At 40.1% G+C, this 16853-nt stretch overlaps 2 protein-coding genes across 2 annotated transcripts; both read right to left on the bottom strand.

The window, feature by feature from the left end:
* Nucleotides 1-149: 149 nt before the first annotated feature.
* Nucleotides 150-8476, bottom strand: krit1 (KRIT1 ankyrin repeat containing). Its single transcript, XM_065471981.1, has 17 exons — nt 8281-8476; nt 5849-6018; nt 5468-5624; nt 5271-5363; nt 5044-5173; nt 4712-4955; nt 4513-4628; nt 4215-4358; nt 3937-4093; nt 3559-3666; nt 1972-2128; nt 1678-1829; nt 1417-1583; nt 1228-1315; nt 924-1130; nt 539-655; nt 150-453 (listed from the first exon to the last, which is right to left on the bottom strand). The coding sequence occupies exons 2-17, from the start codon at nt 5948-5950 to the stop codon at nt 364-366; spliced, it is 2229 nt and encodes a 742-aa protein (XP_065328053.1). The 5' UTR covers nt 5951-6018; nt 8281-8476; the 3' UTR covers nt 150-363.
* A 1384-nt stretch (nt 8477-9860) lies between these two features.
* rpz2 (rapunzel 2) lies at nt 9861-12549 on the bottom strand. Its single transcript, XM_065471980.1, has 2 exons — nt 12470-12549; nt 9861-11042 (listed from the first exon to the last, which is right to left on the bottom strand). Exon 2 carries the CDS (start codon nt 10993-10995, stop codon nt 10309-10311), a length of 687 nt encoding a protein of 228 aa, XP_065328052.1. The 5' UTR covers nt 10996-11042; nt 12470-12549; the 3' UTR covers nt 9861-10308.
* Between the last annotated feature and the right edge of the window lie 4304 nt (nt 12550-16853).

Raw genomic sequence — 16853 nt, 5'->3', positions numbered from 1 at the left:
CAACAGGGCATTTTCACCCAGTGAAGAGAGAAGAGAGACTGCTCCCCATTTATAATAAGGCAAATATTGACTTTCAGCCTCCATCGAATGAATTCCTCTAAAAATAACATTGTCATTTCTGCCTAAATATGAAAAACACATCCTGATCATACAATCAATCACTTTATTAAATAATAAACATATTTACATGCCATCAAAATCCAGGAAACATTAAAACAGAGAATGTGAAGTATATCACTAAGCCAGTTGTACAAAATGAGGCTCTTGTGGAGAGGCTTTCCAGAGTTACTGCAGTCAGATGATGGTCGCAACAAACAACCTGAACTGGGAATTTTTTTTGGCAGGTGGTTTCTTCAACAGTTTTCAGCCATAGGCGTATTTGTCTGTGACGCCTTTCTCATTTGGAGTTATCTGCCCACTCAGTTTCATTAAGAGCTTCACAATAAGGCCAGCCTGAAGGGAAAGAATAGACCTTAAAGATTAACAACCATATATATTTCAATAAATATTATTTGGATTTCAAGAAAAGATTTATTACCTGTTTTGTGTGCACGATGAAGTTCATTTTGTTGTCACCACTGTGTATCTGGAAATACTGGTCAGCATGTCCAAGCTGCCATATAAACGTGCTATACTCTAAACTGATGAGAAGGACCTGCAACAGAAGATGTGTAATAAGATGTCACATCAAGCATCTTCAACTAAAACTTAAAAACTGCCTTGTGCTATTGTGCTTCAATCGAGCACATAGTGCACATGCTTTAAAAACAGGCAAATTCGTGTGGGAGGGCCCATGCTCATGATCATCCATCCATTTGCTCCACCAAGCTGAAGAATAAGTAGCTTTGTAGCTTTACATTCACAAACAAGAGCTTAAAACATTTAAAAAAATAAATTAAAAATCCAGCAAGACGGCAGGTTACCTTAGTTTCCATGTTCATGAGATGCAGTCCCTTTGTGTTCACCCCCACGTAGACACGGATAACTTTATGGTTGCTTGCGCTGGCCTTGGTGTAGACCTGGCCTGTGAAGAAAGCTGCTCCATAGGTTGGGATGTCCCAGCAGTTCTGCAGGAAGAGCCGCTGCAGGTGGTGCATCTCTTTACTGACCCCCTCGCTGGTGCTCAGAGCCTGTTGGTGAGAGAGGGACAGGACCTGATGTCACCTCAGGGAACACTGAAATGTATTTATAAGATAAAAAGCAATTAAAATAAAAACACAAGTGTACTTTATACTCATGAAGAATCCTATTGGTCCAGTGGTATGCTTTGCTTTTCACCTTGGATATCGGCACGATTGATTTGAGGTTTTCCTCACTGTTTAAATAAAGCACAGATTTTACCAGAATGCAAATAAATCAATTTTGTTAGAGCAGATATTAAAAGTGATCTAAACACAAATATGATTTGTCTCTTACTTGAGGAACCCTTGCTTGTGCTTCTTACTCTCATAGTTTCCATAGATGATTTGCAGGAGGAGGCTGGCCAGTGTGATCAGCTTGTTGTCTGGAGCAGGGAAGAAGCCCTTGAGAAGGCAGTGCCGGGCCTCGTCAAAGAGGATAAGGATGGCCAGGGGATCCTCCACCTGAAACAAAGCCACCAGCAGGAAGCTGATGAAGAGCTCTCAAAACATTTCCAGTTAAGCTGTCACTGATGCTCAGGTGGTGAAAGTGACCTACCTTTTTCTCAATTTCAAGGGGCAGTCGGACGTCCCTGCGGAGGAAGAGCTGTGGCGTTTCCCTTTGAGGATCCAGCACTGTGAGATCTGTCACAATCTCGGTCCAGATCCGGAGGTGCTGCAGGGGTTTGTGGTACGGCTTCAGCTGCAGGTCTAACACACAAAACCACACGCAAATCTTTCTGGGATCTTGCAGTGATACCACAAACACAGCTTTTGGTCTTTATTGCATTGATGTTACTAAATTAAATAAATAAATAAATACATTTGAAAAAAAAGAAACAAGTGGACTCACGGAGGTTCTCTGAGCAGATCCAGATGGTGAAGTATTGCTGGGTCTCCTGAGACAGACGCATCCCCTCCATGATCTGCTGCACAGTTGTGTTGTTGCCGTGCTTGAGCTCTACGGAGCGATACGAGCCGTCCATGCGGTAGATGCGCACCTTCTCGTACTGTGGATCACAAACAGCACAAATGGTGGATTTCTTAATATTAAGTTTAAAGTCAAAAGACACGACGTCGTAGTCTCACTCCAAGCGCTTTATTCTTTACGCCATCTTACACCCCGTACACACCAACAAAAACTCACCGCGGGCAACAGTACTCTCGCGATATAACAGAAAATAACAAGTTAACAATCTCTCTCTTTCTTTTTAAAAACAAAAGTATAAACCCCTCTTTAAAACATTTGTATACATATATATGTAAACAAAAAACAAAAACTTGTCAACATTGTTGAACATTCAGGAAACATTTCAATGCGCTTCGCTTTACTTAAAGCATACTATAACACTTTTTTTAAAGTGTTACATCAGAAGGAAGCCGTCATGTCTGTTCTGTGTGGTTATAACTGCACATGTGCATGTGTTTTACTGGATAGCCCTTTTCTTCAAACAAGGAAAAAAATATCAAAATGAGTGAACGTATCTATGCCAGACTCACTATCAACAACATATAAGGTTAATTAAACATGGCATGAGCAAACAAACTAAACAATGGTTAGCTCATTATGAAAAAGCATGAAAAGCACAGCTAAAAAAATCCCCAAGCTTTGCTGCTATAATCCCAGAGCATGACTCAAGCCCTCGGGGCCACTCCTTTGCCCAATATCAGAAGCATAATTCTTTATGGAGTGCTGGTTTCTATTTAAGGAAAAGACAATAATGACATGCAAAATAAGAGTGAAACATGGCTTAGTCCTGGGAATGCCTGACACCTTAGACTGTTCTTGAAGGAATATCACCAACAGGCGATCAAAAAAACTTAACTGCCAGGGAATTACATTCACAAGTCACTTTATTAGGTACACCTTTCCAATTGCTTATCAACACAACCCATTACATGGGAACAAGTCATTGCATTAAGACAAGTAGACATTGTCAAGATGACCTGCTGTAGTTAAAACAGGGAAGAACTGTGATAAAGGTGACTTTGAACGTGGCATCAGAGATCAACTTGGTTATTATCTTGCCCAAGGATCCTTTGGCACGCAGACTGGAGCAACCAGGGATCAACCCAGCAACCTTCCAATTGGTGCACGACGTGCTCCTGAGCTACAACCACCTCATTTGGATTAGGATCCAAAGCAGCATTTATATTCTCCTCAAACTCCTCAATTATGTTTTATTATTACCATTTTATGTACTGTGATGCCTTTAGGATGCCATATTTGTTTAACAACTATTATGTTATATTAAAATACAACAACAACAACACCTGCAAATCAATCATCAAAAAATATATGCACTGGGAAGTCTATACTTATGGGCTTAAGTATGCTGAAGTGTATTTAGAAATAATTGCAAACTTTATCTCGATAACATCCTGAACAGGCCGCTGTTCCACACAAAGGAATAACAAATACTGTAACTGTGTGACTCACTGGTTTGCTGTTGGATTGCTGCAGAAGTTTCACAGTCTCCTCCCACTCGTTCTGTTTGTTCTCCTCGCACACTTGGAGCGGTGATCTCTTCTGCTGGTCTTCTATGTGCTATTGGTGGAGGAGTCAGTATCATGACATAGTGATTAATGTTTACCACTTTATTTGCAATCTGGATGGTATGTGGATACTGATAAAATACAAATCAGCAATTATTATTATTACAAACCAATAAAAAAAATAGTTACATTTAGCTGTAACAGCATTTCATTGAAGTAATAATTTTTAAAAATATAAAAATAAAAACTGTGTTAATGTGTCACAATGCTGCTCTTGGAAAAAAAAAAAAAAAAAAAAGGAAGTTAAGTGTTAAATTTGTACCCGGTCGATCTCAGGGTGCTGCAGCAGCAGTTGTGCGATCTCTGCGTGGCCTCCTCGGGCTGCAAAGTGCAGGGGGGAGCTGAGCTGGCCGTTCAGCAGGTTGGGATTACAGTTACCCTTCTCCAGCAGTAGCTTGGTTGCCTCAACTTTACCGTGCCTGGATGGAACCACATGAATATCAATCTTAAACATAAGTAATGGAAAAAAAGACCAAGAAAATAAGGAATTTTGGATACTTTTAAGCCGTTCTTTAGCTGTCAGATGAGCAGGAGACTCACCAGCAGGCATAGTGTATGGGAGCCCAGTGATCATTGTCCAGCTGCTTGACTGAGAAACCGCTGTCCAGAAGCTTAGAGATCAGCTCAGTGTCTCCTTCCAGGGCGCTGCGGTGGAGAGGAAAGTCGTCCACCCACTGGTGATCCCTGTGGAGACAGGAATTTATGCTAAAAAGAACAGTGACTAAACATGACTTCAGTTCAAGGCATCCACGTTGTCAATTGAGACTGTTCAGTATGCCCTGAAAAGAGGCTAAGTTAGACACAAAGTCGATAGCAGTTAACCAAAACAAGCCCTCACTTGTCTTCTGTCACACAGTTGGGTCCATGCTGCCATTTCTCCCTCTTGGGAATCTGGATCTTGGAATAGTCTGGTGCTCCGAGCCCAAAGTATGGGTTGATGATAACTTTGTCCACCTGCAGACAAAACAAAAGGAGGGTGATTTAAGTTTCCAAATCCACCAAAAGAATTATGTTTCTTTGCATATATAAAGCCTTACCCTGTTGGTGTACTGCAGATCTGAGCCGTAGAGTGGATTCAGGATGCACATGTCAGCCTTCTCCAGGGACATCATCTTGCTCTTGATCTCCAGAGCAGTGTAGCCCATGTGCAGACCCTCGTCACTCAGTTTGCCCTCACTGCTGTAAGCCGGATTGCTTACGTTGGTCTTCACCCGCTCCACGGGTGCTGGTCTGAATAAAGCAGGGATGGCATGAGGCACAGTGTGCTGCTCTGCTAACCATCTGCGGAGGGGAAAGAAGCAAAGGGAAGGGGCGTTTACCTCTGACAAATTCTTAGAGCTAAAGAGCACATTTACAGACTTCTCCTTACTTGTCTAAAGCCAGGAGCATCTTGGAGGTAATGGAGCAGAAGTGAGTGCTGGTCTCACTGCACACCCGCATTATGTCGTGGAAGCAGTAAAAGCTGGGGCTCCCGGGGCTGTGGACAGGCTTGCTGTTGTCTGTATAGAAGAACTCATTAATCTACTGCATGCACAGCTTAAACTTTGTTAAATAAAATCAGCAAGATCAGTTCAGGATGAGATATAGTTTACTCACCTTTAACACTGACTGGTACAACAAAAAGCGAGGCTTCTTTCCCTTCATTGTCACCTTCAAGAATAAATTTCTTCATGTGCACCACACGCTTTCCTGCACACCAAAAACACTGGTTAGATCAGTGGTTTCTACCCCCCCCCCCCCCAAAAAAAAAACAGTTTAATAAATCAGCTTGTGCACAAATGCATCAGCCTCACCAGCACAGCTTTGGTTACTGGAGAGCGGTTTGATCGTTTCATCAACATAATCCAATATGGATTTGGATTTGTCTCCTCCTGCTTTGATCTTTGTTGCCAGAAGGACTTTCTTTCTTTTCTTCTCCTTCCCCTCTAAAGGCACTTCTTTTAAAAGGATCTACCCAGACGCCAGTGGAAAAACATGCAAACAGAGGCTCAGTTAGGAACTCCAGTGGATCTGAATTCACTGAAGTGTGTTTATTATTCATGCATACAGCAGTGATAAGCCCAAACCAACAATACATTACAGGACATCAGTGTTTTTTCCACCTCACTGGTGTTTTCACATGTAAACAAACTGTAAGACGTTGAGGACAGTGTGTTAATTGATTGTCTGCCTACCTCATAGGCTTTGGCTCTGTATTCTTTCGAGCTCAGGCTGACTTGATTCTTCGGACGAAGCACAGCAACGAACACATCCTCGAGGGTGTCCTCGTTGCCCATCGTTGCGTCTTTTCCTCAGACCTGAGAAAATTTCCTACATGGGGGCCAAATGCCATGGAGAGGCATGCCTAAAACATGGGGGGAAAAAAATATCAAAAAAGGTGAAGGTTGCTAAGAAAAGTAATTCAGTGCATGAGCAGTGACACTCAGTCTATACACAGGTTTAACTGATCACAGAGCTCCTACACTTTAGAAACTTTGAATTCCAACACCAAAGCAAGTGACCGACCTGCAGCCCAACAGCTCTCACTGCCAAAACCAATCACCCATTCACACAATTTTATAATCTTTATAATGTCCAACGTTGTTTAATGCTGTCACCACATGGACAGAGAAGTGAACACACCCATGTGGGAGTTTGCAGTTACATGCAAACTAAATATGCTTAACACAGAAGATAAAAACATAAAACCTGTGGCAGTGAAAACAGCAAAATACAGCAACCCACCGCCATCACCACCTATTTAGTGATTAAAAAGGGTCAAGTCTGTTTTTAAATTTATGCACAGTTGTAACTGATCTCAGGTGAGCTTGTTCCAAAGAACTGGACCACAATAACTGCAAGCACCTTCAGCACACTTGGATCTAATTCTGGGAACGTTAAAGGATCTGCACCTGGTGACCTGAGAGTTCAGATAGGGTTGTAAACAGTGTGTCTGTGAAGGTTCTCAGTCATCCAGTAAACAGTGGGCAAGTCAGAGATATACCGGGCGTGGTGAGGACAAACCATTGAAAGCTTTATTAACTAATAAAAGTATTTTAAAGGCAATTCTATAATTGTACTGGGAACAAATGAAGTTCCTTCAGTACTGAGGCAATATGCTCAAACTTTCATGTGCCTGTAAGGACTGTGTGCTATGCTGTGATCTTAAGTCATCCTACTGATGAGTTGGGTAATCTAGTGAATAGAGCGTTACAATAATCTAACCTGCTTGATATGAATGCATGAACCAATTTCTCAAAGTCAGTTTGAGATAAGGATTTTCTAACCTCAGATATATTTTTAAGGGATAGAAAGCACTTCTAGTAACCTTATTGATGTCACTATCAAACCTGGGATCAATGTCCAGAACTGCTGATTTGTTAACTTGCTCACTGTGTATCAGAGAAAGGGTTGACGCATATGAACAAATTCTCTGTTTCCGTCGTTGTCTCTGGCTGTCTTCTAGCACTTGCGGGTAAGAACTGCTGCAAACGTCACTCTCAGGTTTGACTCAACAGCTGTGGAGTTGTGAAGCATAGCGGTGCACCATAGAGAACCTTTTAACCCCGTCCTCCTTGATGCCTTTTGTCTTGTACAACATAAAATATTCACAAAGACCACGTTTACCACACTGAGGTAGTACCCCCCTCCCCCAAACCAGTCACACTATTTAATGAATACCTTGTAAACACACGAAGTGTAAGATTAGATCTGCTGACAAATTTACACACAAATCAGAAAAAGAGAAAATCTCCAGTGACCGGCAGTTCCCTGGGTGACAATGCCCTGCTGATGCCATAGCAAAGAAACAACAACTCAAATAGGTAAAAGGTATGCAGAAGAGCACACCAGGTGCCACAGCTGTCAGCTAAGAACAGAAAATTTAGACTTCAATTCACAGGTGCTCATCAAAATTGAACAACAGAAGAATGGAAAAGCATTTCTGCTGCTACGTTCAAATGGTAGCGCCAGAATAATCCACAGTTCAGCCTGCCGCTGGTGGTGTAACGGTGTGGGGATATTTTACTGGCATACTTTGGTCTCTTTAGTACCAACAGAGCATCATTTACACTGCACAGCCCACCTGAGTATTTTTGTTGACCATGTCCATCTCTTTACCACCATGGTACAGGATAACACACCATGTAACAAGCACAAATATTCTCAAACTGCTTTAAAATATACCTCTACATATATATTCTTTTATTATTTCATATTGTATAGGTACTATTTTTAATTTTGTAGTGTATTTACACCGTTTTATTTATTGTATCTTATTTTTAGTCACTTTTGAGCTGCAGTAAAATAAAATTATTATAATTATAATTTAACACACAGTAAAACTAGTAAGAGTCATCTCAGACACAAACTTGTTGAGTTCAAAGACAGGTCACGCCCCGGAAACCAGGCTCCGCTGTCTTTAAACTGTTATTACACGAACACCTTTACATGTTGTATTTTACACACACACACGGTATACACTGTCGTATTCAACCAGTTTTCATACATTTCCTTGTCCACGTTAAACGACAGAACTTTTAGAGCGGAGTCAGCAGCAGTAGCCGGGATGCTACACTCATCTTCATCAATGTTTTTTTTTTCCGCTCGCCGAGCAGCTGAAACTTACCGAAAGCGACGTGACTTTCTTTCAAAATCACCAAACGGAGCTTTCCTCGGCTCTCCGCTCGTCTTAATTGGGTTAAATTAGCGGTGTGGAGCCGGGAGGTTGCCCCAGCACAGCTTCCAGAAGCAGTTATTTTTGGGTTGAGGTAGTTGCAGGCCTTTTTAAGACGGGGCAGGGCTGCAGAGACAAACAGAGGAATCACGTTACGTTTGAGTGCAGCAGCTGCGGCAGGACGACAGAGGACTCTGCTGGTGAGGGGGACCACGTACACTCAATAACAAAGCATGAGCGTCAAGCAGCGTCTGCTGTGCTCCGTATTTATATATATATATATATTAAAAAAATCAAAACTCTCTCTAATTTAGTGATTTTATTTAAGTTTTTCAGATTTCAATATGATTTATTGTCCTCTTAAAAGACCCCCCCAAAAAAGCTATGGAAACTTTTTTAAATATTTTTTTAAATTGTCATCCATAAGTCAAAATTTCAGGTCATTAGCTCAAATTTATGACTTAAAGGCTTCGAAATGTTGAGATAGCCGAAATTTTGACATAATAACCTAATAATCATTCAGAAGTATTACAAGTAGTAGTACGTGTTTTGCTTGCTATTAAACATATGAAGGCTATATGCAATTTTGGGATAACAAAAAATCAATTTTGAATTGAATATTATAGCCAACAGCTAAGATAGATAGATAGATAGAGAGATAGATAGATAGATAGATATTTTAGGAGTTTCTCCGCTAGAGGGGTGTATAAAGCAAATAAACTTATGTATATTCAAAGCAATTTATTGCTTTAATTGGATCAGTTGTATAACTTAAGCTAGCGATGTCTTTCATTAGCCATAATGAATTAGCAAATTTAACAGATAAAATATCCTGATCATTGATATTCCTCACAATTCCGCACTTTCTCACACTAGTCTTCAACCCTGACTGATAGAAAGTACAACAAGCAAATCCTGGTATTTGGAAAGCTGGAAGAAGGGAATATTTTTTATATATATATATTTGAAGAACTGGTGAAACTCTCACTGTCAAAAGCGACCTCCCAAATCACTTCGACTTGAAATTTCAAGTTAATTTTTCAGAGGTTTGTGTTATTAAGCTGAAATTTTGAGGTAATCTGAAACTTTGACTTATGTGTTTCGTTTTTGTTTGTTTTTTTTTTACAGGCAGACTCAAATTTTCATATAGAAAATCGAAAGCTGACAGGAACTCTGGGAAAGAGTGTGGGGGAATAACACACTGAAGGTAGTCTGGGGCAACCTTGAACCCATACCTCTACAGTAGCCTTTTGCATATGGGTCACCTGCTCAACCAAGTGAGCTATACAGTAGAATCACCCCAGTGCTATTTATACTTAAAGCATAATCATAATTCATGAATTATGTAGTCTGTACTCTAACAGGCTTCTTTAAACCCAGTATAATTACTACATTGTTGAACTCAGTGAAAGAAAGGAATGTATTAAATAGACATCGAGTTCTCATGAAGTCAAGTCAATTGTTTCGCTGGTATTATGAAAGCAGCTCCTGTTTCAGAGAGACACGTTTTAAAAGGAAATGAAGTGTGGATATGAGTAAAATTCTTTGAGTTTATTAACTGTGTAGTAGGGTTTGGTTTCTAGCAGCTCAGCAGACTGAGTTATTAGAGAAGTTCCAGACTTGCACCTCATTAATTGACTTTTTTTTCTGCAGCTTTATTTCACAAATATACAACTTGACTGTATAATAATTCATACATTTTATTGTATAAAATTTCAGCATCTATTGAGGCGCAGCACAAAGCAGCTGAACATTATAGTGGTAATTCTGAAAACAGTATACATTGTCAAGACAACAATTAAGATGCTGCAGTACAACCATCCAGTGCAGCTCAAGTGCTCAAATGAAAACATGGCTTTGGTCTTACATATATTTTTATATAATAGCATAATTTATTTTTTTAATCCACAGCTGAGAGTCCTGATTGGTCTCTATGTTGGTACCACCAAACTCAAAGGATGTCCTCTCTCCTTGTGGGGCTTAGGATGCTTGGGGTTTGCACTCGCTGAGCACCTCCTGCATCTTCTCCTGTATGTCCTGCACCCTGCCAGTCCACTTCTCGCGCACTTCATCTTCGTCGTCCTCTGTGACGGCTGTGTAGCCCATGAGGGCGATGAGGCCCATGTGGAAGAGGTGGGTGATGTGTGAACAGCGGCGCTCCATGATTTCTCGGTCGCCTTCACAGTGTTCAAAGTACACTTTCAGTAGCGGTTTTCCGAATAGCGTTTGTGTACCCATCACGCCACGATAATACACATCCAGGCTCATGTCAGACTTGTCCCTCTCATAAATCTTCTCAAAGGTCTCCATGTGGCGCGTGGCGTTGCCTGGATCTTTCTTCACCAGTGCCACCATGCTGTTGAAGGCATTGTACTGGTGCTTGATGTACTCCTCGTACTTGCCGTAGGTTTCGTTCACCTCGTCAATGTGGATCTTTTTCAGGCATTCCTGGTTCTTCTGAGAGATGCTCTGTAGTTTGGTGTTGATCGCCTGGAAGTCCTTCTCCAGAGGATGATCCTCTTCGTCCATCAGGCCCTTGCGAGCCACTCCAACCAGGGAAGAGACGACACCAAAGATGGGGTCAATGGAGGAGGCGAAGGAGGAAACCTTCTCCACACAGCACAACACTTTGGCTGCGGTCTTCTTGATTTGTGCTGAATCAGCCATCACTGCTGTTTTTCTTCTGCCACGTTAAAAGTGCACACAGAGTGAATCTGGAGAGACAGAACAAAAAGTTTAAGGTTAAACAGACTAACACTTATACAGCACCTTTCTGCTCTATTTGAGCACTCAAAGTGCTTTCTTCTTAAAAGCTTCATTCACCAAAAAACTTTTCACCTAATATTCACACACTGACACTGGATCGAAAACATCCAAGTGACTTCTGAAGAAGTCACTTAGATGAGTGACGACATGTTTCTCCCACTGAAAACGCTACGTCCAGATGAACAGAATCCACTTTTTGACATGTTTTGTTAACTATTTTATCATTTTGCTGCCACTACAATTAGATACCCTTCCAAAAAATCCCCCGCTGGAATGAAAGCCTGCCCACGTAAGTCACAAACTTTTCCTCATCTCACAGGCCAACTAAAAACAAGCTAACTGCTGGCATACACACATGTCACCAGCTGCTGCCTATGCACCATATCGTGTAGAGTAATACTAAAAGGTGTCATCTTACACTTAATGTTATGGGCAACATGTGACAGTGAAGGCATGTGTCATTACTGATAAACCTTTTGGTGTTTTCTAAGTTTTTCATTGAATTTGATCCTTAAAATGTAAAAGCACAAGGAAGAATGTTGTTAACAAAGTAAAAGTCCAGTTCAGTGATACTTCGTATGTGACAGAGCCCAAAAAAGACCCACAAATAATCACGTCTATGATACGTGAGCAACAAACTTTTGTCATTTTATGTCAAAAAAAGTTACTAATTCTTAGAAAACTTGTAACAACATATAGTTTAAGTTTAAAGAGAGGTATTCAGCTAAAATGAAACAAGCATCGTTTTATAATTTCAATCACCGGCATTTTGTTTGCAGTAAAGCACAAAAAATACATTTTTATGCAAAAAAATATGTTAAAGACTCAAAGATGATGAATTCTTAATGACGTAAAGAAGGATATAAGCGAATCCTTTCATTTAGGAAGCATAAACCGAGACATTTTACTGAATGATTACTTACCACATCAGTGTAAATGTTCATCTGTGAAACTATGCATCCACATCTAATAGCAGTGCATCTTTGTCATACTTCTAGCATTAATCATCAATCTCAATGTTGTCGTGCTGGAAAAATAACTCAGGGATAACAGTAGGTGTGTCTATTTGTAGTAACACTAGAAAGACTGGAAACAAAGAAATGGCTCCAGGTTGTGAACTTCAGTAGATCATCTACTGAGCACTTTCAATCACTCCCAGAAGCTATTTCTTTTGGCAGCTTTAACCTAAACCCAGTCTCGGGATTGTGTTGCTGTTTGTTTCCAAGCTTGTTTCTCTCATTTCCTGATTCTCTGCCTCTCCTACATGAATCACCCTGGCATGCTGCTATCAGTCCCAGCTGACTCGCTTTCAAATAGACTCTAAACAACCTTCAGATCAGAGATTGTGAAGCACAGAAGGCAGATGTTTACTCACCAAAGATAAAACTGCTGGTATTCCTCAGTCTACTGCAGCCGTTTGGCTTTGCCTTCCACCATTTTCCACCCTATAGTCAAATAAGGACAACCCCTTCCTGCCAAATAAGGGAGCAGATACAAGGAAGTGAGTCATGCGTGCTCTGTGCTGATTGGCTGAGAGAGTCCATCTAGAAACACTGTGGCTGAAGCTCCAACCACATGCTGGAGCACCAGCCCTTGTCGCCCTTGTTGCCTTTTGTCATTGTTTTAATCATATGGTCACACACCTTCCCAACCAGTTTGGGTGACGAGATACTACAGAAATTATCAGTGAAATGAAGTGAAATGCATCATCGTGCCTAATGAGCAGAAACAAATGTCTCCCTATTGTCTTTGCTGCTTATGTGTATTAGTATCAATATCGTCATGAAAGAAATATTTATTCATCGTGTTTGCATTCATTCGTTCATTCATTTTTCAGGATGTGAGTTGAGACGAATAACAAAAGAAAACCTGTGTTTCTGGAAATGGCTTTGTTTACGAGTGAAAAAGAACATTTCAAGATACAGTATCACTGCCTGCTGACACCAGCTTTCATTTGAATATTTTTCATACTAGTCACATAAAACTTACGTACACACTTTTATTTTTTTGGTATGTTTTCTTTTTAGCATTTCACGACATTTGAGATACAAAAATATAAAAATAAATAAATAAATATTGGCGCACTAAGAGTTTAGCAAGAGGAAATGTTATTTAAACCCAAGAGTTTTATGTTTATTTAAAATGACATCTGTTCACGAGGAAGTCAAATGGAAACAAAGCGTTACTTTTTGACCACCAGAATTGAGTCTAAGCTTTCGCCTCCTCTCTTATTTACAAAGGTCTCTCCATATTTTTGATTTGGTTGACTTTTTACACTGGAAATTCAGATACAACCCCAAAGGGAAGAGAAAATATAAATTTTTACAACTTGGGTAAAGTGACCCTCTAATTATCCTAAAAAGTCTACACAGACTGAGTGCGCTTTTAGGGACAAGGTGACACACATACAGAAGGATCTTGAGTTTTACCAACATAAACAAATAAGGAAATGTCTACCTTAAACAAGAGGCTGGTCTAGGTTCAGTTTTAAAACTTGCCTTGCAAAGCCTGATTTTCCTGGTACGATGTCTGCTGGGAAAAACAGCCAATGATAGCAACAGCCCTGGCAGATTTAAGAGCGTGATGAAACTGAAGAAGATAATGTTAAAAAAATAGTGTCAGATATGTACAGATCGTGTAAGAAAAGCCATTCTGATAATCAGAGTCATTGGATCAAAGTCTCAAGTATCCAGAGGATTCCTGAGGTCATCATGCTGTCATTAAATATTAACCACTTTTTGAATTTGGACATCTGCCCTTATAGAAAACTTTATTTTTAATAGATCGTCTGTAGGTCCCAAGAGTACAAAGACCCAAGGCCACGCATCTCACGGGGGGATGAGGGAAAAGATAGGTCCAGATGAAGTGCCTGCAGCCAAAGGCCAAGAGCCCTAGACAACCAGAGGCAGTGGGCAGACTTCTCTGCTATTAGCCACAAAGATTTTTTCTTTGGTATACAAAATAAAACACTGACACTAGAGTGTGTGTGTGTGTGTGTGTGTGTGTGTGTGTGTGTGTGTGTGTGTGTGTGTGTGTGTGTGTGTGTGTGTGTGTGTGTGTGTGTGTGTGTGTGTGTGTGGCCCCTCGCCATACCATACAAGGCATGACTTCTTATCAACCTCTCCAGTCACCCCATACAGGATGCCACCTTTCAACGAACTAAGATGTGTAAAAAGCAGAAGTGAGCAGTCCTGCACCTTAGATGAACAGAACCTCGTGGTTTCTAAATGTGTAAGGAAAAATTATAGCAACAAAGCTGCTTCTTCCATCATAGAAGCATAAAACCTAAGAAGGAGAAACATTTTATCAGCACACACACACAAGCAATGGTTATATATATCTTAGCACAAATGACAATCTCAAAAGCATCAACTCTAACAGATACAACAGTCAGGAGCTCAACTTAAGAGCACAAACAAGTCCAAGCATGTCTTTTATTTTTACTTTTTTATATTGAAAGACTTTTGTGATGTCTTGTTCTGTATAAAGTTTTACTTGATGGTTAGTCAGAGACAATATTACCATTTATTTAATTTTAACATTAAACTTTCAGGATTTTCTGTCTCTGTTTGTTCGCATTCACCTGAAACTTCCTCTGGACACACCCTGAAGTCTTTGGTTAACCTTCCTAAGACAACACAAGTTTATTCACACGGTCACAGCGTATGCCTTACACACATTCTGTATGAAGTACTTTATTTCATGTTTAAGTTTACATTGGAATACCTAAACCTTGAAAATAACTTTGGCACTCTCAGGTGGTCATATGAAGGATGAATTATTGCCCTGAAGACAATCAGCTGTCCCATCACAGATAGACTGGGCTTCTTTTGTTGATAAGGCAGAGGGTGGACAGAGTATGCACCAGTGTGCCTAAGTGCAAAATAAACTTGACAGTTGTCCGCATAAATATTATGTTTCCAGAAAATATTGCCAAGTGACAGCAGGTACAAAGAGAAAAGGAGAGGGCCAAGGTAAAACCATCAATGCTGACACACAAACTTCTGTCACAGAGTTAGTCCCTTAACCATTGGAGAGCTGAGCCAGTAATGCCCACCCACTGCTCCAGCCTGGAGATGAGGATTTCATGGTCCACTGTGTCAAAGGCAGCTGTTAAGTACAAAAGCACAACTTGCACACAGTCATCAGAATCAGTTGCTAAATGAATATCATTAAAAAGCCTGGTCTCAGTGCTGTGGTGAGTTTTAAACCCAGACTGGAACACTTCCAGAATTCCATTGTTCATCCAGGAAGGACTTTAATGGGCTGTAGACAATTGTTTCCAGGAGGAGACAAAAAAAGAGACATGATAGGTAGATTGAAGTTTGATAAAAACAGTATGGTCAAAGCCAGATATTTTCAACAAGGGCAAATAATATACTGAAAGTTATAAACAAGCACCATTAGCCATAGACCCAAACCACTTTTTGTATTTGTCCTTAAACATGTTTATATTCACCTGTTAACATGAAACTCTGTGGGCACCGACTACTGACTTGCATTTGGAGCCACTGAGTGGCCATTACACAAACTGCAGTTTTTGGCTCCATTTGATATTGTCTGCTTGTTTTCACAAGGAAACTATATACAGCTAAAATGAAACACTGACAATGATAAAATCTTAGAAGTACTGAATATTAAACACTCCATCTCCACTGAATATTTGAGTAAAAAGCAGTATCCACATTAATTCATCATTTAAGTATGGTGTAAAAGTTACAGGGGGAAGTTCTACTTAAAATAAGAGACATTTAACATACTTCTTGTTCTTTTATATTACAGTTTTTTTCCGTTTCAACGTGTCATCCATCACTTATTAACCAAGACTAAATTTGTCAGTGAGTAAATACGGCTATTCTGAGTAAGGTTGTCTCTCTGAATAAGATTATTTCCAGTAAAAACTAGTTTCCAAAAAGCACATGTCAGCTATTTGAGAGATTGTGGGTTCTTTAATCTTTACAACTGGACAGACTTCAAAAGCGACAATGCTCCTTTCATTTTTGCATGTTCTTCTGATCATCTTCTCATGGTTGCATTTATTAATAATTCTCCACCCTTTCTTTCACTTACAGAGCTGTTGATGCTTTCCTGGACTACATGCAGTGTGTGCTGGAGAAGCAGCCCCTCTATAGTTATATTTGATCTAAATCTTGAGTATATTCACCGGGCTGTGCCAGGTGAATTTGTTATGTTTCACTCAAATTCACCTGGTGTGAAATATTTATTCAAAACTGCAGGAATTTCTGTTCTACACGCTCTGGATTGATGATATGTAGAAACAGCTAAGCAAACATGATTAAACGAGACAAGGACTAGGCTGTTGTGCAATGTTTGACTGTGATATGAGACAAATCGAGCAAACATCTGCACATTTTTCCACATGTTTACACACTACCAGATACATCTTAGATTGAGTTAAAAATATATTTGAATAAAAGAGTAATCAGTTGTGTCTAAAGAGAACCTAATATCCTAATTTTCAACACTATATAGTGTTAATTCTTAAAATTCTCAGAATAAATTATGTTACACTGGCCCTGTGTGTGGCCCTTAAGTCCATCCACTGCATGAAACCAAAAAATGTTTGGGCTCCTCCCTCTTTAAGCCTACTTTCTTTTGATTGGCTGTTTCTTTTAAACAGAAGGTTTGGACAGCTCCTATATCCTGACAGCCAAAAATGTGTGCATGTGATATTAGGGTTATCCCCCTAAGTGACATCATGCAGAACCATGATTATTTAAAAAAAAAAATGTTGAACC

This window comes from Pelmatolapia mariae, linkage group LG22, assembly GCF_036321145.2.
Source record: "Pelmatolapia mariae isolate MD_Pm_ZW linkage group LG22, Pm_UMD_F_2, whole genome shotgun sequence".
NCBI classification, from domain to species: Eukaryota; Metazoa; Chordata; class Actinopteri; order Cichliformes; family Cichlidae; genus Pelmatolapia; species Pelmatolapia mariae.
The sequence above is the reverse complement of the archived record's forward strand: the minus strand, read 5'-3'. Positions and strand labels throughout refer to the sequence as shown.